At 51.6% G+C, this 24,981-nt stretch overlaps 1 protein-coding gene across 9 annotated transcripts in view; it reads left to right on the forward strand.

Moving 5' to 3' along the window:
* The window catches only part of LOC144153947 (cyclin-dependent kinase 16-like), a 145,008-nt gene that overhangs the window by 101,469 nt on the left and 18,558 nt on the right, over positions 1–24,981 (forward strand). For 6 of the 9 annotated variants that reach the window (XM_077685728.1, XM_077685726.1, XM_077685727.1 and 3 more), the window contains one exon: positions 24,539–24,666. In XM_077685728.1, the coding sequence (XP_077541854.1) occupies positions 24,539–24,666 (128 nt within the window). Of the gene's footprint in view, positions 1–1,284; positions 1,699–24,538; positions 24,667–24,981 lie in introns of those variants that run through there. The other 3 variants (XM_077685724.1, XM_077685723.1, XM_077685725.1) reach the window with 3 other exon arrangements.

Genomic DNA, 24,981 nt, shown 5'->3' on the forward strand with positions numbered 1-24,981 from the left:
TGCCGCGGCGAGAGTGGCTCGTCACTGGAGAAAAAACGCTGCTCAAGTTTCACCGAATGCGAGGACACGGAGTCGGGTGCTCCGAGTCGTACGCGGAGGAATGAGTGCGTACTATTTCGCTGGCGTGCGCTCACAGCTGCTCACAGTAGCTGGCGGGGTAATTATGTACCAGTTTAGCCCTTTTCTCCGTGCTAGAAGCTCTGCAAGAACGGGCATTCACCACCGAAGACCGCTCCGGATGTCGCGGTGTTCTCACAAGTGGACGCCGAGCATAATAATGTGCTCGCATTAATCACCTCGCCTCTCGTCTTCATAATGCGGATGTGTTTTTATTTGTTTTTGTTTGTCGCGCCGCCAGCTGGCGGCGGAAGTGGGTGGTGTGTCTCCTTCACCAACTGTTAAACCGGGCGTGTCCGTGCGCGAAGCTCCTTTGGTAGGCGCGTCGTCTCAGTACTGGGTGTGAATGAACTTGGCGTCTACTTACTCGTGGCGGTCGTAATCTCGTCGCCCTTCTTTCTCTTAGCGCTGCTCTTCTCAACAGCGGCTCTTCCGTTCCGACGCCGCCACCTGCTCGCCGTAAAGGCTGGCTCCCGGAGCAAAAATCGCCCTGTTCCAGTTTTCTCTTTTGTGTCAGTGTTTTTTTTTTTTTCTTTTGGCGCGCGCGTCGTTCTATATGATGATGGTAATTTCCTACCGACGGCGCTCTTTTTGATGCGAGAGAAAAATGGAGGAGTGCGTGCGGACAGATGTGGATGCTCGTGAAAGACCTACTCGTCGCGATGTCCTTTTTTTTCTCTTTTTTTATGTTTTTACTTTCACTCTGCGCTATGGAGTTTCTTGCCTCTTATTCTGAAGCAACAGTGGCGGAAGAGGCGAGTGTCTTTCACCTCTCTCTCTCTCGCATCTATTTCCCGGCGTGCCTATTTTCCTTCACTTCCCCTCCAAGCGTTGCATAAATGGGGTTCCCCCTCACCTCCTCCAGTGTTACGCGAGTGAGAAGCGTTTTCAATCCGCGCTACTTTGTCTCAATGCGTGTCCTCTCTCCCCCTTCCTCGCCGTCTCCTCCTCTGCCTCTGTTTACACTGCCATCTACGTGATCGCAGACAGTCACGTTGTCGCGTTGCGCGATTCTCTCCGCCGCCTCGACAGCTGCTGCGGGTGCCGCGTGCGATCACGTGGGGAGAGGGAGCGCCTGTTACGTGCACACCTGTGCTTTGCTTCTTATGCTGCGCGAGTCGCCTTCTCCTGCGAGGATCTGGCGTGCACGTGCGGGAGCCGGGATCTGCGCTAACGAAACCTCGGAGCCGCCGCCGCTGCTGTTGTTGCGCGCTCTCTCCTCCTCTTCCACTCCCGTAGCGGCGCCTCGCCCTCCTCCGTCACTCACACAAACGTATCGGGCCGTACTTCACGCGCACAGTCGTTGCTCGCCGGGGCTTGTGCCAGCCGTGTGTGTCGCCCGTGTTTGTGCGAACGCCTTCGTGTCGCTGCCTGTCGGGATGTCGCCGTCGGCCGGCCTGGAGCGACTTCGTCGCACGTGCCACCTCGGTCATCGTCGCCGCTGGAGCCCGCAACCGTGCGTCAACGAGAAGTTCGTTAGGCCCGTGGCGGCAAACGGAGCGTTGCTGCCCCACGGCGGCTATCAGCGGAAGTTGCAACGGTATCCCAACTTTTCTGCCTCGTCGTCTAGCATCCTGCTGAGTGAGTTCCTCGGCCACGTCTTTTGCGTTTCTGGCCGCCAAACCGTAACGTCTTGAGAGCTGTTGTTGTAAACGTAGTTTCGGTATATCTGATGATGCCCCGGGCGTTTCTCGTTTCGCTGAATGGACCCGCCGCGGTGGCTCAGTGGCTAAGCGGTGTGCTGCTGAGTACGAGGACGCTGGTTCGACTCCCGACCGCGGCGGCCGCCTTTCTGATGGAGGCGAAAAGCAGAAACGCCCGTGTGTGCGAGATGCCGGCGCAGGTTAATGATCTCCAGTGTTAAAATTAATCCGGAGCCCTCCACTACGGCGCTCCCCATCGCCTGCGGTGCGTCGGCGCGTTAAACCCTACAATCAATCAATCGTTTCGCCGAATGCGTATGTAACTATATTTCTCGAAGGGGTCCAGGTGAAATGCCACTCGTGCAAGTTGAGTTGTACAAAGCAGCCGCCCGTGGCAAAGCACTAGGCTCTGCTCATAATGCGCAAACGTTTACGCCTCTCGTGCGTGTTGTGGAAGTCTTTCTTCCTGCGGTGACCGTTCCTAACTTGATTGGCCAGAGGAGACTCTACACAGCTGTATTACTACTGTTCTCAATGAGGTAAAAAGAGGGGTAGACCTGATAGTTGTCATCTTTAAAAAAGCACAGCCAAGCGCGGAGCAGGTGTTCAAAGTGAAAAATTCGCACCGTGACAAATTTCAGACACGGCTTCCTGCTGTATTGCGATTTGAACCCATGACACAACTAGGGTACCTGCAGCTATTTAAAGCGTGGCGTGACATTCACGTTGGTGATGGTTTGTATAGCCAACGATCAAGACCCGCGGTTATACTAACTGTGGTGATGTTTATTTAGTAGAACCGGCGTTGGTTATACGTTTAGTATAAACAACGCCGCCTGTTTACAGCATATGCGGCATACGCGCCCATAGGCGAAGAGAATGTCAATTTTGTGACTCATGAGTTCAGTGACACCTGGAATGAAAGCATTGGAATGAGTAAGACGCATACGACTTGGCAGTGCGAGTTTTACATTCCTTATCGCTTCGCTGCACTGCATCAAAGCCGGGCTCTGAATTGTTTCGTTATCAGTTTGCGTACCGGACGTGTTTGAAGCGAGGGCAGCTAATTTGGACCATTCAAAAGCCGGTGGAATGGGATTTTTTGTGCTTGATGGAGCCGCCCACGCTTTATCAGTGGCCCTTGATGAACTAACTAATAATTTCGTGAACCGCGGGCGATAAAAATTGCCCTCTGCGTACAGCGAGAAACTGTCGTGCATGTTATCTCGACTGGAAAAGAATAATTAAGCCCGTTGCTTCCGCTAGAACTCCGTCGGTGACTGCTGCTTCGCGTAGCTCGTGAATGAAATGTGGGCCCGTGTTTTTCGTCCGTTATCACGCTGTTAATTAGCTCCGATTCATTGTTCGGGATAGGCGCTCGGGGCGAGGACATGACGTTTGCACCTCTGTGCTGTTGTGACGTCAACGGACGCGGTTAATTGATTCAAGAAACGTTTCGCCCAACCGGCGCCTCTTCGCGTGTCAGGTAATACGCGTAAACGTAGGGGCAATCAAGTGCGCCGTCTGAGTGATTCGGCGCGAGAACTTCTTATTAAGCTGAACAGCGATGCTCTTTAGGCAACTAGAAAATCGTTAGGCGTCACGACTGCCTCTGGCTGTACGCAGAGAACAATTTTCTTTTCTGCCGCGGTTCATGGAATTAGTAATTAGTTCATCAAGGACCACTGATAAAGCGTGAGTGAAATAATGGGAAATGAGGGCCTCGTTGAATGAAGACATGAGGGCATACAGTCAAGAAAACCAACGAAAGCTTTCTCTGCCTACTCTTGTTTCTGTCTTCATTCATGTCTTTCCTGTCAAGATATATATATATATATATATATATATATATATATATATATATATATATATATATATATATTAGTTATTCCTATGTTATGTCCAAGACAACTTGAAGGCGAAACTGTCGGTGATGATTTTATTATTTCCTTCGTATCACGTTCTCCTTTTCAGCACTCACGTCTGCCGTCGAAATATTTTTCTTCCACGTCCGGGGTGACTATTTTACGAGCAACCGTTATATAGACATCCACACGAGTTCACTTTGCCATCCACATTTTTGTTCCGACATAGAATCTTTTTGTACTGTGGCGACGACCGGTTTTCTCTCGAGGACGTTGAATTGCGACTCAACGACGAAACATATAATGCTTTCGCCTTATTCGCAGCTTCTATCTCCTTTGTTATGGTCCGTTCGAACTACGTTCGCGCATGTTGCTGTTTGGAATCGGAGGCTCCGATTGGACTTCGCGTGCGTCAAGAGGTGTGACCCACGCTCCGCGCGCACTTCGATACACAGTTCCACGTGCCGTCTAATGCGAACACAGCGCCCGAATCCTGTTGTCGGCTTCTGTCGCGTTATCTCGGCTATCTCGTACAGGACCTCGATCCGCTCTGGTTGAAACGAGCTGCAGATCGTGCGAGGTCGGAATTCGGGAAGCCGGCCTAAAAACGTGAGCATTACTATCTTTACGAGCATGCATGTGAATGGCGTGATCCCGGGCAAAGTGTGTGCAGTACAGCGGATATGCGACCCGCAGCGAAGGCGAGGTGTTTTTCACGTGACAAATTATTTTCACGTCTCTTCGCATCCTGCCTGAATGAGCAACGATCGCTGTTTGGACAACACGGTCTGATTCGTGTCGACTGCGCTAGCCTTGCGGAAATTTACAGGAAGGGGCGTTCCTTCCAACGAATTTCTCACGCTCCTCAAGTAGCTGTTAAGTCCTTGGAACCCGTGCGTGACATGGGTACGCCATGAGTATGTGGTTTACGCTTTTCTCAAGGGACCACGGGAAACGAAAACTTGGGGCAGCCAGGCAACATTGGGGTAATCGTCCGACCTGGGGTAATTCCAACGACGGCGCTGGGCTTCCACGGACCGAAACGACAGCCTCACTGGGAAGCCGTCGAAGTCACGAAAAGAAGACTGGAGCACTGGGGGCGAAAGAGCATAACGGAGGGTTTCAGAGGAAGTGGAGGACAGTAATAGATGTGTTTAATACCCCTGTCACACGGCAAATCTAATGTCATTCAAACTGAATGACATTAGCTGTAAATGACATTCGGCTCGGCCGTGCGGGTCTACACGGCGAAACAAATGTCATTTGATTGTGATAGCGGTGACGATTAGCGAGCTCGCGAAACCGCAAAATTACATTTCAAGCGCATATAGAATGGTTTCACACTTAATATTTTTTAAAAAAAAACGTAACAAAGGAATATTTTTTAAAATAAAAACAAGAAAACCACGGATTTAGGTGACATCAGTAGACATCACAAGCTGAGACAAGTCTGCAAAAAATCCGGATTAGGGTAGCGCGTGCACTGGGGACGAGATTTTCTTTTTTGTTAGTACTTCCTGGTCTTTCTTTATTAGAACAACAATACAAAAAAGAAAATATAAGTTTACTGACAGTTTTTAAAAACAGTATTCTTTGGTTTGTTACTGAATTTTCCTGTCTAGGGACGCGCTGCTGTCGAGGCTACTCATTCGGCCGCCAACTGAGGTGTAACTGAGGTCCGGGACCTCAGTTAGCCGGTAAATGTCATTCGCCTTGAATGTCATTCGGTATTCTCGTGTAGCGCCGAATTAATGACATTCAGAGCGAATGACATTTGCTGTAAATGTCATTAGATCTGCCGTGTGACAGCTAACGCCAGATCCGGATTTCCCGTCGACCACCCGTTTAAAGAGAACAGTCTATCTATCTATCAGGCAACAGTCTATCTATCTATCTGGACATGGGTTCGCTATTTTTTAAAGTCTGAATTCGAAAGAGCTGCGGTCATGTTGAATTGGCTCCGTGTCGTCTCGTGTTCGTGCTGCTTGGTGAAGGGGAGAATAATCAAAGAAGTTTTATGTTTCAGCGTTCCCGAACGTCACCATATTTTGTAACATTTCACAGAGTTCGTTCAAAAAATTGTCACCTCTTGACCCAGCAATTTTGAAAGAGAAATTTAATCGACATTCTTATAGCGGATAGTCGTAATAAACCCGACGCCGTTTTTTTTTTTAACTCGAGCTGTTTGCCGAGCGGCAAACTCGAATCCGGCACGCACGTACACCTGTCGTCGTCGAGTTTGCCGGTGTGCTTTAAGAAACGCCGCCATTCATTCGTCGGTTTCTTCTAAACGCGAAGCAGCTGCGCGGGGGGCCGATCCTGAGTCACGCGATGTCTCCGCATAACCACAAAGAAATAAAGAACGCACATGCAATACGCTGAGCGGATTTCTCCTGCATATTATTCCTCTTGGCGCGGCCGTTAAAGTAATTGAGCGTGCTTGCCTGCAGCGATCGTTCGAATCTTCCGTAGTTCCCTTTCTGCTCGCGGAAAACCAGGCGTTGCTGCGCTGTGACGGGGGGCGTGTTATATGTGTGTACGCTACGCGCTTGCCGCTTTCTACATGGCTTGCCGTATAACCGACAACCCTTTTTGATCCTTTTGTTGCATATCCGAAAACGTTCGCGCCGCGCGTCGGGTTTTGTTGCGAAAACAATGGGGAATGTCGCGTTTCCATTGTCAGGGTGTTTGTTCCTTTTGGTCGTTTGCCGACCGAACGCGGAGAAAAGTCGACCTCTTCTGTGTATCAGTGAGCTGGGCTTCGATCGATCGCTCTCCTCATAGAAGCTAAGCTGTCGATTGCGGTTTCGTAATGTCGTGCCTACAGGAATGAATAGTGTTTTTTTCCGCCCCTTACCGCAGCCCCCCCCCCCTCCCCCTGTTTTCTTTTGTTGAGTTAAAGGAGCCATGAAGACAAAATACAAGTTGGGTTTATTAGAAAGACTGCTTAGTCCCGATAACAATGATACCAATATCATTGCAATCTTCGAACAAATAACGGAGATATTAAAGAAAACGTGCGAAGCAGTCGCGACTCCCTAGCCAATTTCCCGCAACTTTTCTATGACGTCACGGAACCTTGTTTGTGCGATTGGCGGCCGCCTAACTGACCTGTCGCGACGACACATGACTGGACGTCTGTAATGGGGCCTCTAGTTCCATTTGACCGCATCACTTGAATGCTAACGTGCAGTTAACGCACTGAAAATTATGTTTTATTGTTGGCCCGTATGACGTCATTCTTGCTCATAACACGTCACGGTGGCGCAAAATTTGAAAGTTTTTAAATACTTCTTGCTTTTTTTTTTCGTTGAAAAAACACCTTTTGTGGCTGTAATGGAGCTGAGTGAGATACTGAATCCTAGTTCTTTCAAATTACACGAAGTTGTATTTTCTCTTCATGGCTCCTTTAAGGAAACTGCTCGACAAACTCATCTGTTTCTGTGCCGCCCCTAGGCATTTCCAAGTTTTTTTTTGTTGCGGAAATGGGAGTTTTAATAACCGTTTACACTAGCCCCCCTTTACACTGGCCCACCCACCATCACGCGCACAGTAGCTTTAGTGCGAGGGCACTGCCAACCCCGCAGACTTGATTTCCGCTTGGCTGGTTTGGAGCCTTTTCTCAGTTCGTCAGTTCACTCTTCTGTGTAGTCGGTGCGAGGGATTATGGAATTTAAGGTAATTGCAACACTCCCTCTGAAGCTAGTAATTTAAATAAAAAATCCAATTTAAATTCTGATTAAACCCACTAATAAGAAAAGTAACCGCTGTCCGAGTGTCCACACTGTCCGTCCGATAGGCTAACGGCATAATTTGAGCGCACTAAAGCTACTTTTTCTTTAATTAAGCAAGCTGTCTGGTGTATAAGCGCAATACGAAGGGGGAAAAAAAACCGAGAGGTGGTTCACCCTGATAAGTTTTTTTTCCCTTTATTGAAGTTGCCCCCCACCCCCCGGTTCTTCCTCTTCATTTTTTTTTTCTTTTTTTTCACCCCTCAAAGGGCACTCATTCGATGTGTCATCTTCCCCGTCCCTTGCCGATCATCATCATCACCACCACCACCCTCCTTCGAGGAAATGCCGCCGCGTATGAGGATGTGCCCCGACCGGAGTAATGACTCGGTGACGTCAGTGCCCGGGGAGCGCCTCGGCTCCCGAGAATCGGTAGCGTTGTCTTCGGAACGACGCCTCCTCATAACGGTGCCTTCAATATCGCGTCGTCCCCCCCCCCCGTCCCTCTTCCACGTCTCGTCTCGCATCTTCCCCCCGCATTGTACCCATCTCTGCTTCTCTCGTTCCGCCCGTCCTGCCTTTTTAACCTTTTACTGCCGTTTCTGTGGGGGGAGGGCCTCTCGCTCTTCCGCTTCGCGTCCGTGGCCCGAGTGTCGCGTTCGAGGCTGCTGCCGCTGCTCTCCTCTTCCACCCACGGCGGCAGCCATCTGCGCTCTGCGCTCTGATAAAGGCGTGGTGGTACTAGTGCTCCAAGCAGCAGCAGCCAGGGCCCGCCTTTTCTCTGGGAGCGCCTGCTGCTGCCGCCGCCGCCTTGACCCGAGCCGTTGGTTGCGCGTGCGAGGAGGTGACTCATGTCCCCTGCGTGCCATCTGGACGTCGTCTGCAGATGCTGGATGGGGAGGAGGAGGATGGGGAGGGAAGGTTCAACGCGTTCCACCCGTCCCTGTGTGTGTGTAATGGTACACGTCCGGGACGACACGTGACTTCTTCGCCCACAAGGCGGCGGCGGCAGCGACAGCAGACTCTTGGGCGACTGTTCGTGCCCGCTGTTGATAGTTGCTTTGTTGTGGAGCGATCCGTCACGTTTGGCAGCGCGTGCCTGTCGGTGCGGAACGGGCAGCAGCCGGTTTTTCTTTGGTTGTGGTCGCGTTAACCGAAACGCTTATGCGCGTCGGGAGACCTAATGCACCAGTTCGGCTTTGCTACTCTTTAAGCCCCCACACCCAAAGTTTCGCTTCCATCCGGCTAGTTTCATTAGACTTGTCGTTTTGTAATGCGAATTTAAGTGGGATTATAAGTTTTTTTCCAAGTTGGCATATTTAGTTAATTGTCTGGGAAACTATAACCCGAGAACCATGGCGGCGTGGGAAGGCCGGCAAGTGCTTCCGTGTTTCTCCTTCGTCTGGTTGTCAGTCAGCCCCGTTTGAGACGAGTTACAGACCCGACGTTCTCGCGAGGAGCCTGTTAGTCCAGTGGCGCTCTTTGGCCAGTGTGGGCAACGTCAGCGCTGGGACCCCATCCTGTCAGCAGCCTGACGAGGGAAGCGTCGGACCTCCGTGACATTGGCCTGGCCCGGCTGAGTCCTCGGTTGGGGGCGGCCTTTGACCCTGTCCTCTTAACTTCGATCGGTCCTGTTTCTGCACTTCCGAGAGAACAGACGGCGCTCTTCACGCACACGCCTGTATCGAAATCCCTCGCCCCTAAACAGGCGGGCGAGCCATGTCGTATCGCACATGGTAGGGAGAACCTGTAGCAATCCGTATTTGGCTGCTGTCGGCAGCGAACGAAGCCGGCGAATGTTTGCGCAAAATAGACTTACGGCTAGATTCTGAATCTATCCTTCGGTCCATGTGTTCCCTCGACTCGGCTGTGTGGAGTATAACGCAATGTTTTTACATGCAACAATCGCTTTTAAGGATGTCCTCGAGTTGGGGAGGGCTTTAGTTTACCGGAGTTCAGGACCGTATTCTGAGTCGTCCTCCACTGCATGTGCTCCCTAGACTCGGCGCAGTTGGGGACCACACAACGAATTTTCAACGGGAAAATGGCTTCCAAGGATCTCCTCTACTGGAGGCTCGAGTAGAGGAGGCATTCAGAATACTAGGGTTAGAATCGTGGGCACGTTCAGAATCGGCTTTTCTGATGGAGGCGAAAAGCAAAAACGCCCGTGTGTACGAGATTTCGGCGCACGATAAAGATCCCCAGGTGGTCAAAATTAATCTGGAGCCCTCCACTACGGCGCGCCTCATCGCCTACGTTGCGTCGGCGCGTTAAACCCTACAATCAATCAATCAACGTTCAGAATCGGGGGAAAAAAAATATTCCATTTAGGTTATCCCTCGTTCGGAAGCATACTATGCTACTGGTTATCGGAACTGCAGCGACCTCGTAGCCAGGTCTGTCCTCTTTACGTAAGCTTCTGCGGGAGGAGGCTGCTGGTGCTCGCCTGCTTTCTTTGGCGCACCCCCGCGGCCTGCCCTGCCCGACTGTAGCGCGTTTCGGAATTCCAAGGCTGCGCCAGAGACCTTCTTGCGCCGAGAAGCTGTTCGCCGACGCGCCCCCGTCTTGTTTGCTTATGTATATTGGTAACGGCGCTGCTTCGCCGTGCGTGTGTTTTTCAAGCTGCTACCTGTTTCGCCTCTTTCGCTGCTCTGCCGTATTTTGTCTGCCTCTGCTGCCGCCGTCTGTGTTTTATTTTAAAATTTATCCGCGTTCTTTTCTGACATAACAAAGTAATAAAAAGGTCAGCCTCGCTAATCATAATGTGTAATATTACTCAAAGCAATTGACGCAGCTTGCGCAGCTTCTGAACTTGCCGCTGAAAGTTCTGCGTGACTGGCAGGCCCGGATCGTTATGTCCGCAGGCTTTCACCCAAAGTAGACCGCGCTAGAACCCGCGACAACAGGCTTCGCGAACTGGGCGTCTCTAGTGCGAGCTGTTCTGTGCATTATTTATCATTTTTTATTTTATTTTAGCTCAAGCTTAAACTGCTTTGGTGTTGAAAGATCAAGCTGTTCCCCTACGCTTTCCTTAGCGTTTTGTACTGCTGGCTTTCCTTTCTGATTCCTTCAACGAGCCCCTCATTTCTCACCATGTGTATGTATGTATGCACACACACTGGGCTCATATCGTGGCTGGAAACATTGGTCGGAACATTTCTTTTTCTGCAGCCATTTCACGTGTGTGTACGAGGAGATAGAGTGCGCGGGTTATTCGGTGCGAAACGCGGTATGCGCCCCGTGCCGCTATCGTGGCACCGGTCCCGTCGCTTCCGTGGCGTCGGTGCTGCGGATCGCGACAGCGTGCTGTTGTGGTGGCAACTTCGGCGCCACGTTTTCTCGCGGCATCTCCTCCTTTTTAAAGTGTGTACGGCTTCGCTTTCTTCCCCTCTCTCTCACTGGTCGTGCGTGCGCGCCTGTTTCTCGTTTGGCGTTCACTGGCCGTCGAGTCCCACGCGCTTTGCCGTCGACTGTGGCGATAACGCCGCGGGGTCGCCGGACGCTGCCGTGCCTGGGGCGCTGATGCTGCGGCTTGCCGGTGGAAGCGAAAACAGGCAACGGGATACGCGACCGGATGCCACTGAAAAAAAAAAAAAAAAAAAGCAAAGAAAGAATGTCGTAGCAAATCATTAATAACGGTAGTACTAAAATTGCGCACACTTGGAATGTGCGTATACAGTTGAGGAGTTTTGAGAGCCAGGTATTTCTCGTGTACCCGCTTGCCGACGCACTAGCCGGGCAACAATCTGGCACCGAGGCCTCGCAGGTTTTCTTTCTTTTTTTTTTTTTTAGCTTCTGGTTTTCTTCTCAACTTGTCAACTTGTCGACGATGACGTCCTGCTCTCAAGGTGAGATTGGCCTTCCGGTCTGTGGTATCATGATTTACCGCAGCTTGAGCACGAGGTTTGTTCGCTCCAGCGTGGAAGTATATTGGGCCCCGTGGAGGTTGTCGTATTTCGGCGAGAGTTTTCGGAGGTTTTCGAAGACAGTCGGTGGTGCTGCTGCGTCGGCAGGAGGAAGAACGGTGCCTGGCCGGGATCGTCGCCCCGAGCCTCCTCTTTCTAGCTGTCGTGCATAACTAGCGCTGCCTTTAGGTTTCGTTTGTATTCAGCGTGACGCGTACACTGTGCCAATTTCCGTGGATCTTTGATGCGATTTTTCAGTAGAAGTGTTTCCGTCGCAAGGTGCGAGGTTTCGGACCGTTAATGCTGCTCAAGAACAACCCTGGCGTTTCGTTCCGGTACACCGTGCGTGCCGTGTGTACCGGAACCCGACTGCGCGTGCGCGCACAGCACGGCAAGGGTTGACCGCTCGTCAGCGGAACAGAGCCACCCTCCCGGAAGGAATACGCACATGCCCCGTCGGGTGCCGGTACACACGGCACGCGTCCCCCCCTTCCAAGATACGCTCAAGAAGCCTCCCGCATTTCGCAGTTCTACCAACCCGCCGAAGCATATTTCTTTTTTCTGTTCGTATTGGCTCATCTCATCCGCTTTGCGTGTTGGAATAGTGACTTTTCTTTCTTTCTTTCATCAAAAAATGTGTATGCAATAGTGTTCAGTCAAAATGTTGACCGTCAGCGTGGCTCCCGTGCCAGGAAACGGGACCCAGAAGTGCGCATGCAACCCAAAGGGAAAAGTTGAACATCTCTTCTTGAGTCCTGCATGACAAGTACGCCGTCTTCGCACTGACCGGCCGCCATCCTGGCGACGACTCGTCGCACCACGTGGTCTCACGACGTTTCGCTGCGTTGCGTCCTCTCTGAGTAACCAGGCGGACGCGCTCGCTCACTCGGCTGGCTCTACGCTACCTGTGTTTCCCGCCGTCTAAGCGCGGCGGCGGGGAAGGGCAAGTCAACAGGAGGGGGGCATCATTCCTGGAAGGGAGGGACCACGCGGACGTGCTCGGGCGGCGCGGGGAAATGAGAATGTAAAGGACTGTGCGCGTCGGCACGTCCGGTCTGCAACTCGCCCTCCGACGCCTTTGTTTTTGCCCTCGCCGACCGACACAATGGGAAAGTGTCTCCGGCTGGCGCAACTCGCTGTGAAGACGCGTTACAAAGCGGCCTCACTCGCAGCACTGCAGCCGCCGAACTGCGTGGATAAGCGACTAGATTTCTCTCGGTGACTCAGTTCTTATCCGTCGATAATCTTCGCCTTCCACGCTTGTCGTTAGCGCTGCCTTGTTTTATCGCTCGGTTGGCGCAGTCGGGTCATCGCTCCCGCTGCGCTCAAACGCCGATAGTGCAATACTAATAAATAATAATAATAACGCTTTGTAACAAAAAAGAATACATATGCGGGCTGGCCAAAGCCAGATGGGGCTTGTGAGGCAGTGCCCGGCAGCTGACAACAGTTCAGTACATTGAAGAGTTTGTCGTGATAGGCGCAGTTGACTCTTCTGAAAGCTATTGGTTATACAGTTAAAAAAGTGCGGACCCTATTTTTTACGTCTGTTTGACAAACAGACGTCGTCCGGTAGAGTTCAGTAAACCCTCGTTATTACGAGGTCATCGGCGCAAGAAACTTCCTTATAGGCGGCATTTCGCTAAATTTGGGTGTGTTTCGCTGTCCGTGCATCAGAGTGGGGCTATGACAAAAACTTCGAATAAAGCGAGAATAGTAATAAAGGAATGTTGTTGTAACCATGGTTTACTGTAGGTGTGGAGCTGGCTACGCCCGGCCAGAACAACTTGCACACTCGGGTTGACTGTCCGTTTAAGGTGAGACTGCGGGCGTATATATGATAACACTACTGTGTGCAGTGGTGACGGAGATGGTGTCGGGGCAACTGATTTGGAAGTTCGCCACATAAACGCGTCTTCAGCAGCATGCGGACGTGGCTGCGAATGTTGAGTTGGGTGGATTTGCGGTCGATGAAAGCAGCGTAGCATGCCAACCGATGACTGCACCACGTTTCCACTCGGCGCCGTTATTGTGTTGCGGTTCAAAGAAATTGGGTTCGTTGGCCCTGATGTGTGCGCTAAGGGATGTCACACGCATTGAACGCCTCGTGGCCTGTGTGCGTCGTGTGTGAAGCCGCTGAGAGAGTCCAGGATCGATACGAAGCGCCGTGTCTGCAACGTCTTGTGCCCTAGTGCATTCTTACGGGCCTGTGCGCGGTGCTCTTGCGAACGGTTCGTTCTGCGCGTCGTTGTAGGAAGAGAAGAAAACTGAGGGGAGATAAAAAAGGCGGCATCTGGTGAGAAGTGGGAGTGAAAAAAAACTCTGCCTGGCGGTTGAATTTATAGGCCTTCTCGGTAGACGGTTGCGGAGTGGAAACATACGAGAATACGGCGTGAATAAAGCGCGCGTCGCCCTATTTATAATTGTGACTCATTCCTCCTCCGGCAAGAATAGGGCGGAAGAATGGCCCACTCCGTCTCTCTCTCCCCCTCTCTCACTCTTTCGCGCGAGAAATGCGCGCGGTATCGTCAGTGCGGAGCGCCGTTTGTATCATCGCGAGCGAAAATAAAGCTTTGGCTGCAGCCACCGGACGTCGTATTAGGCGGCGTCGACGCTATATAAAGGGGAGCAGCCTATTGCAATCCTCCGCGCGCTTCTGTGTACAAAGGAATGAAAAAAAGGGGGGCATCAACCTTAAAGAATTGGCGAGAGAAGAGAGACCGCCTGGCTGAGGAGGCGTTCTTCATTCTCTTCTCTCTCCCTCCCTCGGAGGAGAGCTGCTTCCTTTTCCCGGCCGTTTTCTCTCCAGGCGCTCTTATTTCGTCGAAAGCGGCTTCCCTTTGTTGAATTGGGCCTTGTAGAGCAGCGCTGTATTTTGTCATTTTAGTTTTGTTTTCAGTTGCTTTTTTTTTTTTTCATCGTAATCGCCCCGTTGCTACCGGCTATCGTCACGTGGCGGTGTCACGAAAGAGGGCGGGGTTTTTGCTGGGTCGTCCCGACTAATGCGATTTCGGCCCGCTTTCCTTAATGCTTCCCCTTCGCGTCAGTCCTTCGTCTCGAGCTGTAGAGAAAGTTGGGGGCGGGTGGGTTGGCCAGGCGACGGACTCGGGGACAGGATGTGATGGATTGCGTCCGCAACGCGCCCCGTCTCCTCCTCTGCCCCTCTTGTTCCTGTTACATATTTTCGCCTCTTGGGCCAGACCGGAAAATCGCTTTGCTGCTCCGGCGACGCTTTGGCGTCGTCGTTCGGTGGAAAAAGGGGGGATGGTACACGTCCGCTATCTCCCTGCGCACAGCAGGCCAGGTTGAAGTGGAGGAGGCTGACGACTGAGCCCTGTGGGGTGCCTACTGGCCTGCACGCGTCAGATGGGGAAACGGGTAGTGGTAGTTGGCGCGAAATGAGGATAAAGAAAAGTGCTGCGCATGCGCGGGTGCCATGAAGGTGTGCTGGTTTGTGATCGGGTCGTTTGCCTCGTAAACTATGCATCGGCACGCGAGTGGCATTGATTCATGGCAGAGTAGTAGACTTGCGGATGGCATCTTAACTGGATAAGAGAAATGGTGCTTACATGCATAATGGTAGCTAAAGCGAATTATACATACACCGAGCTTCCCCCTTTTTCAGAGTTTAGTTCAAATGCATACATGCGTGAGCGCGCGCGCGTGTTTGCTTTAGTTGACTGCGTTTAATCAGTTCCAGCAGTTTCCGACTACGTTTAGGTTATCCGTCCGGTGAGTTAAAATTAGGCTTCATTCGGGAAGGTCTGACAATCGAGACGGGGAGGTGTGGAGAAGGGTACTAGTGCGAACTGATCAATTAAAGCACGGCGTGTGCCCCTACAATAGAAAGCGACGATAACAACGTTTAGTCCTTCTTCAAATAGGATGTTCGTGGGAGAACAAACGGGTACGTTACCGGCATTCGTTCAACTTTAAGCCGATTAGGGCCGTGATTGTTTTGTCGGGGGAGGGGGGGAGGGGGGATTAAATTTGTGCAGCCTAGCGAAGTTTGTTCGTGGGCGGCACGCGACGGAAGTTAGGTTTTCGTCCGGAGCGCGTCCTCCACAGCCGTCCGCCGTTTAGCGGCGAATGAAATACGCTAATGAAGCTGCGTGAAAACGCTGACGGGAACGGAGCGGCCTAATTGAACAGCCCGGTGCTCGTTTATACGAGAATAGATTGCGCCCGTACCAGCTGTAATGCCGCGCAACGCGCCTGGCAGCATGAGCACCGAGATGGGTGTGTGTACACTGACTGATAGATAGATGAATGTAGAACGCCGAAGAAAGGCCGAGGAAACGAACGGGCAGTTCGATGCGATGTTGGAACAGGAGGAGGAGAGGGATCCGGGACGCCGGCTCTGAGAGGCTGCGCGGCGGCGGCGGCGACGGAGCTGAGAGGAGGGGGAGGGGGCTGATATTGAGAAAAACGCGGGATGGAGAACGGCGGGAGAAGCGGGAATGGATAAAAACAAGAACGCAAGGGATAATGTTTTGATCCTCTGGGTCGTTGCCATGGCAACGCCGCTGTCGCCCGTAGCAACGCGGACGTCATGTCGGCAGCATCGCTCACTGGTTGGAAAATGAGGAGGAGGAGGTCGAGCGCGCGTGTTTTGGGACACGGTTTGGACATCGCGCGCGAATTCTCGCGGACTTAGCATCGTTGCCTTTTTTTTTTTTCTCCTCTCCCACGCACACGCGTAAAGTTGTTTACCTGGATGGTTAGGCGGGGCCTCCTAAACCGGGGATCAAACTTAATTCCCTGTTTGAGCGCGCTGGTGTGGAAGCGACGAGTGAGCGAGGATTTTATGCCATGGAGCTTCTCTCTCTCTCTATTTCTCTTTCTCTTTCATCTTGCATCGGTTCGATCGGATCCAGCTGGCGTGTTAATCATAGGGTGAATGCAGTACTCCACTAAGGCCTGAAGATGCGAGCGAGGCGCTGTTTGGCCGGTCGGTGGTGTGCGAGCCGTATAATTGGATTATGTACTGGCGTACTGATTAGAAAAAGTACGCCCTCGCCGCCAGCGAAAAAGAAAATTGTACGATGAAGACTGTCATAATCCTGGGTTTGAGTTAACGCGCCAGGAGCTTACACTCACCGCGACATGCAGAGAACCATTTTCTTTTATGGTGCTTCGCGCTAACCTGCTCACAACTGTTTTGTTTTTGTGTTTTCATTTGTTTGTTTCGCGTGGGTCTTCTTCCATGGCAGGGTTTCGCCGAAGCTTAATATTAGGGTCATCGCTTTCATTTTATTTTGACGTACTTTTTATGCATTGCTGCAGTATGGTTTGCCAGAACGCTGCCGTCTTTTAAACTTTAAATTTACTCAGTTCAGAAACTTTTTTGTTTATTTGTTTGTCCATTACAGCGGCTCAGAACCAAGATAACGCGCCGATATCACAACTACGTTATACTAGACATAAACAGCTCTTGGAATAGAAAATGACGAAAACGTTGAAAAACACGCTGCCTGAAAACATTTTCCGCTGGACTATTTGTGACGTCACGAATCTTTCCGCTGGACTATTTGTGACGTCACGAATCTTGACGTTCTATTCTGGGAGTGCGTTTGAGGTCTCTTAAAAATATCAATGACGTGCGGTTTATGACACGGAAAATGCATCTGGCAGCTTTCGAAGAGTTCCTTTCGTTTTTGCAACCGTATGAAGGAATTGTCATATTGTCGCGGTTCTTGGAACTTGCTCTATTTGTCACTGTCATGTGAAAACACGAGAAAAATCATCGAAACGGAAGAGAGAGCGTACTGCTTCATTTGTATTTATTTGTTTTTAAGCAGCGTTCGTCGCACGAACAAACGCCGACATTTATAAACAAAGTTCGAACTTTTTGCGATGAAATTTAATATTTGTGCTCGTATTCCTGTCGCCGTTCACGCAGTTTTTTTTTTTTTTTTTTCCAGCGCAGTGTTCCGAACTCTAGCCGGTGTATTTTACTGCTTCCGTTGTATCGTCGAATCTAAAACCACCCGCGAAAGCGCATTCCGTGCTGTATAACACTCACACAGCTCGTCTCCGATGTCCCTTTAGCTGTACGCAGAAACGTGCGTGTACACAAGTGCTTGGTGCACGCTGAAAAAGAGCGCCGCCTAGCCTAATTATCCGGAGTGCTTCACTACAGCGTGTCTCATCTCAAGTCCGGCAGAAGCCACTTTTCAGAGCGCTGCTGCGTGAGTACGCGGTGAAGGGTACTGTAAGGACGCGTTACGTAAAAAAAGACAGGAGGGGGGGGGGGGGGGGGGGGGAGTAAGAAAAAGAGGCGTCCTTGTACGGGAAGGGCACGTGTAACCGCCTCGGAAGCGAACGTGACGAGGGCTCGGAAGCGAGCGAGACCAAGTGCGGACGTCGGAGCTGCCAAAGGAAGCCAGGGGGTGCCAATTCCAGTAGTGGCTCTGCTTCCGATTCCGACCGGCTGGTGATGACAGCGCTCTCTCTCTCTCTCTCTCTTTTTTTTTTTTTTTTTGTTTTTTTCTACACATGCACTCCCTGTCCATCCAATTTGGCTTCCCGACCCCCTACCTGTCTTTGCGCACTCTTTGCTTTCTTTCACGGCGGCGTTGTGACGCAAACGTTGTGCGGTGACGGCGAAGGGGCCCGTTGATTCACTGCTTCTGCTCTACGCTCCCCGACTCGCACCTACACTTTCTTCCCCCGCTCCCACTCCTCCGGCACTTAACCGCTGCTCGATTTCCTCCCCGGTTGCTGCCCGTACCTCCTTTGCTCAGGCTGGAAGCGGCGTCGGAGCTGCTGCCGAAGCTCTCTCGCCGAGTCTGAAACCCCCCCTCCGCGCTCTCTGTGGTGGTCGCCCGCTGGGCGTGCGCAGTATCGATTCCCCTTTGCTAATCTCCTCCGACACCGAGGCTGCAGCAACCGGGCGTGAAAAGGTTCGCTGCTTGCGTGGGACCGTTGGTTACGCCGTTGCTAGTCGGTCTATCGGCTGACATCACTCGATACGCGTTTGAACGCGCGATTTGGGGCGATCCAGCGCAAGGCCGACGCGCATTGCCCAAGGTTTCTGTCGTAACGCCGGCGATGCCGGCTGCATCCTAATCCCCGCGCGGCTGCTTCTTCCATTTCCCAAAATATAAGCTGTTAGCATTTTTTTTTTTCGGCGTTTGTATCCGGCGGTCTTTTGATCCTGGTGTTCTCTTTCTTCGGGTGGGGATGCAGTCCGCCCCCGCGCGGATTGGTTGGCCGGGCAACGCGATCCCCAACTGTATTGCGGCGGCTTCGTTGCCGCTGGCCGGAGCTTGTGCCTAAGCTCGTCGTTTAGCTACTCTTCGTTTTTTTTTTTTTGTTTTTTTTCTCTTGTACGTATAGGCGATGACTGCACTTTATATTTGTTGCCTTTCGCAAGCCGCTGGACGTGTCCCGATTGGCTGCTTGTGTCTCCGGTTTTTCTGTTCGTTTTTTTTATAGTTCTGATTATCCGCGCGAGTAAGTGAGATGGCGTGTTGCGTTACTCTCTTCGGTGTCGGCCTATTCACACGTGTGTGTTATAGTGGCTGTGCCTTCGCTATACGTACTCGCCTACGCGCTTGCTCGTGGGCGCGGGAGGCGGCCCCCGGGGTAACGTACGCGGATTATTTTTCGTCTTTTTCGGCGGATTCTTTTTCGCTCGCCCGAGCAACACAAAGATTACTGTGTGGGCTGAGTAACCATTGCTTAGTTGCGAGCTGCTTCATTCTTGGGAGTGGCTCCCGTCTCTGTACGGCACGTGTGCAGTGCTCTCGACTGGGGATGTTTTTACATGTATCGGCACGATGATAAAAGGACTGGGAACGCGATATATTCGCAGCTGAGAGCGAGGCTGCAGAACAGAACCTGAGAGAGAGAGAGAGAGAGAGAGAGAGAGAGAGAGAGAGAGAGAGAGAGAGAGAGAGAGAGAGAGAGAGAGAGTACTTTATTTCCTTTCAAAAGGGAAGGGGAAACGGGGGTGGCGGGGAGGCTAAGAGCATGGAGGGCTAAGAGCCGCCTCGTTCCAGGCAGCTTCTGGTGGCCTTCAAGATGAAGTCCGCCAGGCTCCTCTGCTCCTCCAACTTGGTTGCAGTAGTCAGCCGCTCTCTAGTGTGATGTGCCCTAATTGGCTTGGTGTCTGGGCAGACCCACAGGATGTGGGTTTGATCCTGCGGTACCTTACAGCGTGCACAGTTTGGGAGGGGTGTTCTGCACACAAGCGACCGACGACGTCCGTTGCCTTCGTCGTCGTCGTCGTCACTCTGCGCAACACAAGCGGGTAACGACATATGCACTCGACTCCCATTAAAACGAAGACCACGGGGATCGCAAAACAGCTCGAATTATCCAAACTTACAATTGAATGAAAAGCGCAAGAACAGGCCGTCAGTTCGCAACACTGCAACAGTCCCTTCTTGATTTAGATCGGCATCGTGGAATTTCGTCGCCATGACTTGAGGCTAAGATCGAAGCCTGAAGCGTGCGTGCACCTCACAAACAAAGAAGGGAGAAGGCCTTAAAAAAACAGGAGAGATGCGTACGCTGGTGCGAGCCGTAAACTGAACTGCCGCTTTACGAACGGTGCTCTGCTTAGTTTGCGGAAGCGCCGACATCAGGGCAGGACAGAACGCGGCGTTGTTTTCGCGCTTGAAAATTTTGAATTTTATCGATAGTTGATGGCCACCTGTTTTTATTCAAAATAGCTTCCAGTTAACCGAAAGTTGCAATTAAGCGACTTCAAATTATGGAGAGTCGGTTTTATATGTACTGAAGTGGGGTAAAATTGATGAAGAGCTTAATATGAAAAGAGAGAAATGCACACTTCTCTGAATCAACGGGATGCTGGTAGTGTTCAGAACGCGTAGATGATCGAAATCTTTGCTGCTGGTGGCGAGGCATTAATGTTTTAAGGAGGGGATTTCAAATTACCCCCTTGCTGCGCCGTATCCTATAATTTATATGGGTGTGCATCGATAAACGGCGTGGCTACGGGCGGTGGTGTTGCTCTCCGGAACCCTTATTGCGTTCTGACAAAAAACAGTCGGCACGATGTTCGCTTTTTTTTAACTGTTCGTGAAGTCAGAAGTTGTAAGACTGTCGATATATATATATATATATATATATATATATATATATATATCATAACGCTGTTTTTCGTGTGCAATCCTATGGGCTCCTGCTACTACAAGCCCACAAAACTATTTGGTCGGTATCAACCAGTCGCGCAAAATTAGACTGGAAAACATCTGGCGAGTCGCCTCCCTTTCTTCTGTTTTTCACATTACGTAGCTCATTTCACAACCTCGCGTTGAAATTGGCACGAGGGTCATTCCGACGTGGCAAGCGAGGTTTTGTGCTGCCTTCGAGATAGTGTTTGTATGAGAATGAATGAATACACCCTCGTTTTCAACGACGGTGTGCGATCACTCCCCCCCCCCCCCCCCCCCCCCTCTCCTCTCGTAAGCGAGAAGTCTTTATTTATAACCGCAACCACGCGTTGGATACCGGACGTGCGCTCTTGCAACTCGGCGGTGTGTTACAACCGCGCGCTGTCACCGTTATTTAAAAGTCCCGCCCGCGTCTTCTCCGAGGTCGGTCAAGGCCGATCCACACGGCGGACCAAAACGATTATTTTGACCGCGGTCCGCGCATCACGTGACAGGACGTCACCAGTTCGCGCGGGCCGCCGTTGGTCCGGGCAGGACCGCGGCCCTCGCGGGCCAAATATTCGCCGAGGGTTTACCGTCCGCGGTCTCGACGGCGGACCGCGACATCAATCAGCGTGGTCTGACAGCTCCCGCGCCGCGTGGGCGGAGCCGGGTCCAGTTGCGCCAATAGAGAATGGCGCAGGCAGCGCGGCTGTTTCGAAGCGCTCGAAGGAGCCTGTCAATCACCCCCGCTGGGATAGGCGGCGGGCTAGGCTTACAATCGCGACGCATACTTCATCCGCGCTTTTACTAGCGAGTCCTACGACTCTTACTAGTGCAATGCTAGCCGTCATTATCACTTTGTTTCACGCATGTGGACCTCAATTTGCGGAAGCGTTCGGTTCCAGCGAGCGGTGACGAGCCGTATGCAGCCCGCATCACCCCGCCGTCGCCGCTCGTAGTGTCGCCTTCGTGCGAACGACGCCGGCGGCTGCGTGAGCGCGCCCGCCCGGCTGGCACGCGGGTGGCTGTTACTGTGGGGATGAAACGTTTCGTGCAGGCTTGTGCGTTACAACATGTTGTCGCGGCCGAACGGCGCCTGTGTTCAACCTTCCAGCTTGCGTGTTCAGACGGTCGGCCATTCCCGGTCCGCTCAGCCGGCCCGCCGTGTGGATGCGCTCTGCTCTGGATTCCGCACGCCACAACTTGGTTCCGCAGTCCCAGCTCTTTTCGACACATCCACTTTTTAACCCAGCACGACCTTTTCGGCGCAAGGTAGTCTTCTTCATCAACGTACAAAGCTAACGCCATAGCGGCCAAACGACGCTTGCGCTCTGTTTACATTTTGACTGCTCCAAAATGCGCGCGGAACCGCGAAACCAAGCGCAAAATACACATAAAACATGTACGGAGCGGGCGCGAGCCGTTCGTATGGGTTCGCGAGTTCGTCTGGTTGGAAGCACTGTGGTGGAGAGTGTTTCTGGGTTGGACCGCTCTGTCGTCTGCTACGGCGGTCCGCCGTGTGGATGCTCTCGGCGCTGCATCGGACCGCGGCGGCCCGTGACGCGGCATCACGTGACCGATCGGACCGCGGACTCGGTCCGTCGTGTGGATCGGCCTTCAGTGACGCGTCCGCCCCCGTCGTGGCGTCCGCGACAGCGTTTTACGTCCGCCAACTTTGACGTAATAAAAGCGCCTGCTTCTTGCGAGCCGATGGCTTTGACGGACGGACGGACGGACCCGACACTCGTGGGCCGGGACGGCGGATGTGGGAGTCGCACGGACACCGAAAACGCTTCTAGCCGGGTGCGTGCCGCGGCCCCGTTTTCAACGTGACGGGCCGCCCCCGGCAGTCGTGTTGTTGTGCCTGCCTGTTGCGTTAGTCTCGTTTATTCGCTTTTTTTTCCCCCTCGCTGCGACACCGCTTCGCGCTGACCTATTTTGTCGGTTTAAATGCGGTCTAGTAACTAGCTTGGCTTAGCACCCGTTGGCTTGTTATTCTGGACCGCTCCGATGGCGTGGCGGGGGCGCGTCTCGCAAGCGGCTTGCGTGCGTGCGTGGGTCCCGAGCGTCAGTCCCCGCTTCTGGAAACGCTGATTTTGACGAGATTTCGGGGCATGTTGCCCAGCGGTTGTTTTCGCACATTTTGGTTTTGTTTTTATTATTACTGCTTTTTTTGGGGGGGTGTGGCGTGTGACGGTGCTCCGGTCGGCGGCTAATAGCGGAAACAGTGCTGATGCGTAGTGTTTGCAGACGAACATTTGAGGGGCCTGTATCGGAATAATTACATGTACTTTAATGCTTACGCATCAATGCGCTATTTCTGGGGTCCTGTCTTCAGCAGGAAAGACATGATGACGACGCAGCTGCAACATTTTCTTGTGAAACCCTGCATACACTTTGCTTGTCAGGTGTTCTGCAGTTCCTGTGTTTTTTTGTTGTTGTTGGACAAGCATTAATATTTCCAGCTAGTAAAATGTCGTCAACTGAGGTGGAAGGTGCACTTTTTGGGTATCTTTTGCTAGCAGTCACAAGCCTCGAAGCGTTCATTCGCTGCCTAGACAGGGCTTATATAATTCCCCTGGCATTGCCTGTCGGAATCTGGCTCCTTGTTACACAATGCAGCTTAATCAGGTCACAGCCTTGAGAAAATGACACGGCATCACTGGAAAAACTAAAAAAGAAAAGTGGCCAGCTGCGACGGTGATCAAACGCAGTCTCGCCCATTGATCTTTTTTCCTATTTGCACGCTCGCCAGGGCCGAAAAACAATTGGAACAGCTGTTGTTCCTCGTGGAGTGAAGGCCGCACTCTCCATTCTCCGTGCTTGGTCAGTTTTCCTTATCTCCTACTTGTTTGTCCAGCCAGTCGATTTTTCTCTTCCCTGGTCATTTCTTCTCCTCTGGTCGGCCAATTCCTTCCTCATTCCGTCAATTATTACGGGCTACGCCAAAACAATTCTGTCAGTGGAATATTTCTGGTTGTTTCACTGTCTCACTGCACGATTTCACTCCAATGCCAATTCTTCGAAGGTGTGATTGTTATGTGCAAGCATAGTGGCTTAAATCCTGTTGTTTTGAGGCACATTGCAAAAGAAAGTGGACACTTGTGTTGTTTTAAAGATGTTTTTTTGTTCATATTTGTGAACAGTTTGCGTCAAGTTGCACACTTCGTTGCTGCACTTGGCAGTCTACCGTGTCACAATAGTACACACTATTTGGCAAGTAGGTCCATGTTTACGAGAAATAAATGGAGCAAAATGGGCGCCAAATTCACTAAGAGTATTGTCATCTCTGTGTGTGTCAGTGGTCCTTTATATGCTGCTACTATTTTGAATTATTCTCGTGCCTGCTTTCTTGGTGACGTCACAAGAAAGAGTTTTGATTTTTTGTTCATTTGGCCTCTTTTTTTTTTTTGCCTAAATGTTGTTGCTTGAGAAGACAAGGCCATTCCTCCTCTTGTGTGCGGTTTTCTTCTCTCTCCCCCTCTCTCTACACTGGCTATGCTTGAGCATTGAGGTTTCCGGAGCATGGCTCGAGTGTTTTCTCCCGGGTCAAGTGGGTGACTGAGCCTGGGGCGTCTCTTTCTCAGGGCCATCTTGGATAGCGGGGAATGTCCCAACCTTGTTTGTGCTACTGTGGTGTCGCTTGGACTCTGTATCTGCCTTCAGCCCTTATCACAGAAAGCAGAATAGTGACCACTATACATACCTATACATACTGTGATTGCATATAGGACAGCACGTGGCAGTTGTTAATAAAGCTCGTGCAAAAAAAAAAAAAAAGCAACGGAGTAAGGTTGTTTGTTTCCATTGACACTGTGTGGAAACTCTGAACACTAGAAAACTCATTCTCAGGACGCGGTGTATTGGAGGCTTTCAATTAATATCTAAGCCTAGCCATGCTGTAGGGAACAGTTAGGTAATTAAGCAGCACCTGGGGTGAGGCTGTGTCAGATTTTTTCCTTTTGCTTAGGAGTGGCGGGCAAGGCCCTGATGTTGCATGAGCTAACTTTAATTTATTCACCTAGTTTTTGTCTCTAGCTGCACTATTTTTGCTGTTGCTTGTTCCTGCTTTAATTGCGTAGCAGGCACATCTGTTGCCGGGTGAGTGATGAGCCTTTGACTCCAATGTGCTGCCCTCTGTCTGTGCAGGTGTTGTCCACGAGCATCCACGGATCGGCTCCGATGGCGAAAGCGAAGAAGCGTCCGGGGCCTCGGACGAGGTCATCTCACCCGTCCGTATGCGGCCCAAGACCAACAACAACCGACGGACCAGTCAGGTGGGCGACACCTTCTGTGTAGTTTTCTTCGCACATTTTTGTGCTTTTGATAGCTGTCGTGGACCTTTCTGGAAACGCCAAACTTTGAGTGCATTGCCGATACAAGGGGACCAGGTGATCGGAATTGTGAGGGATGCGGGAACCATTTCACCATTAGAGGGTGCAGGGATGAATATTTGGGCATTCAAGAATGTGTGTGGCATAAGCAGTAACTTTCGAGGCAAATCGTAAATAGGCAATGGGGCAGCGTGATTGGTGGCCAAAGCTGTAGAACTATTGCTAGTTCTGATTGATTTACCCTTCAGATACACTGTG

The sequence above is a fragment of the Haemaphysalis longicornis genome, unplaced genomic scaffold (assembly GCF_048455015.1).
Source record: "Haemaphysalis longicornis isolate Haplotype H1 unplaced genomic scaffold, Haemaphysalis longicornis Haplotype H1 scaffold_9, whole genome shotgun sequence".
NCBI lineage: Eukaryota > Metazoa > Arthropoda > Arachnida > Ixodida > Ixodidae > Haemaphysalis > Haemaphysalis longicornis.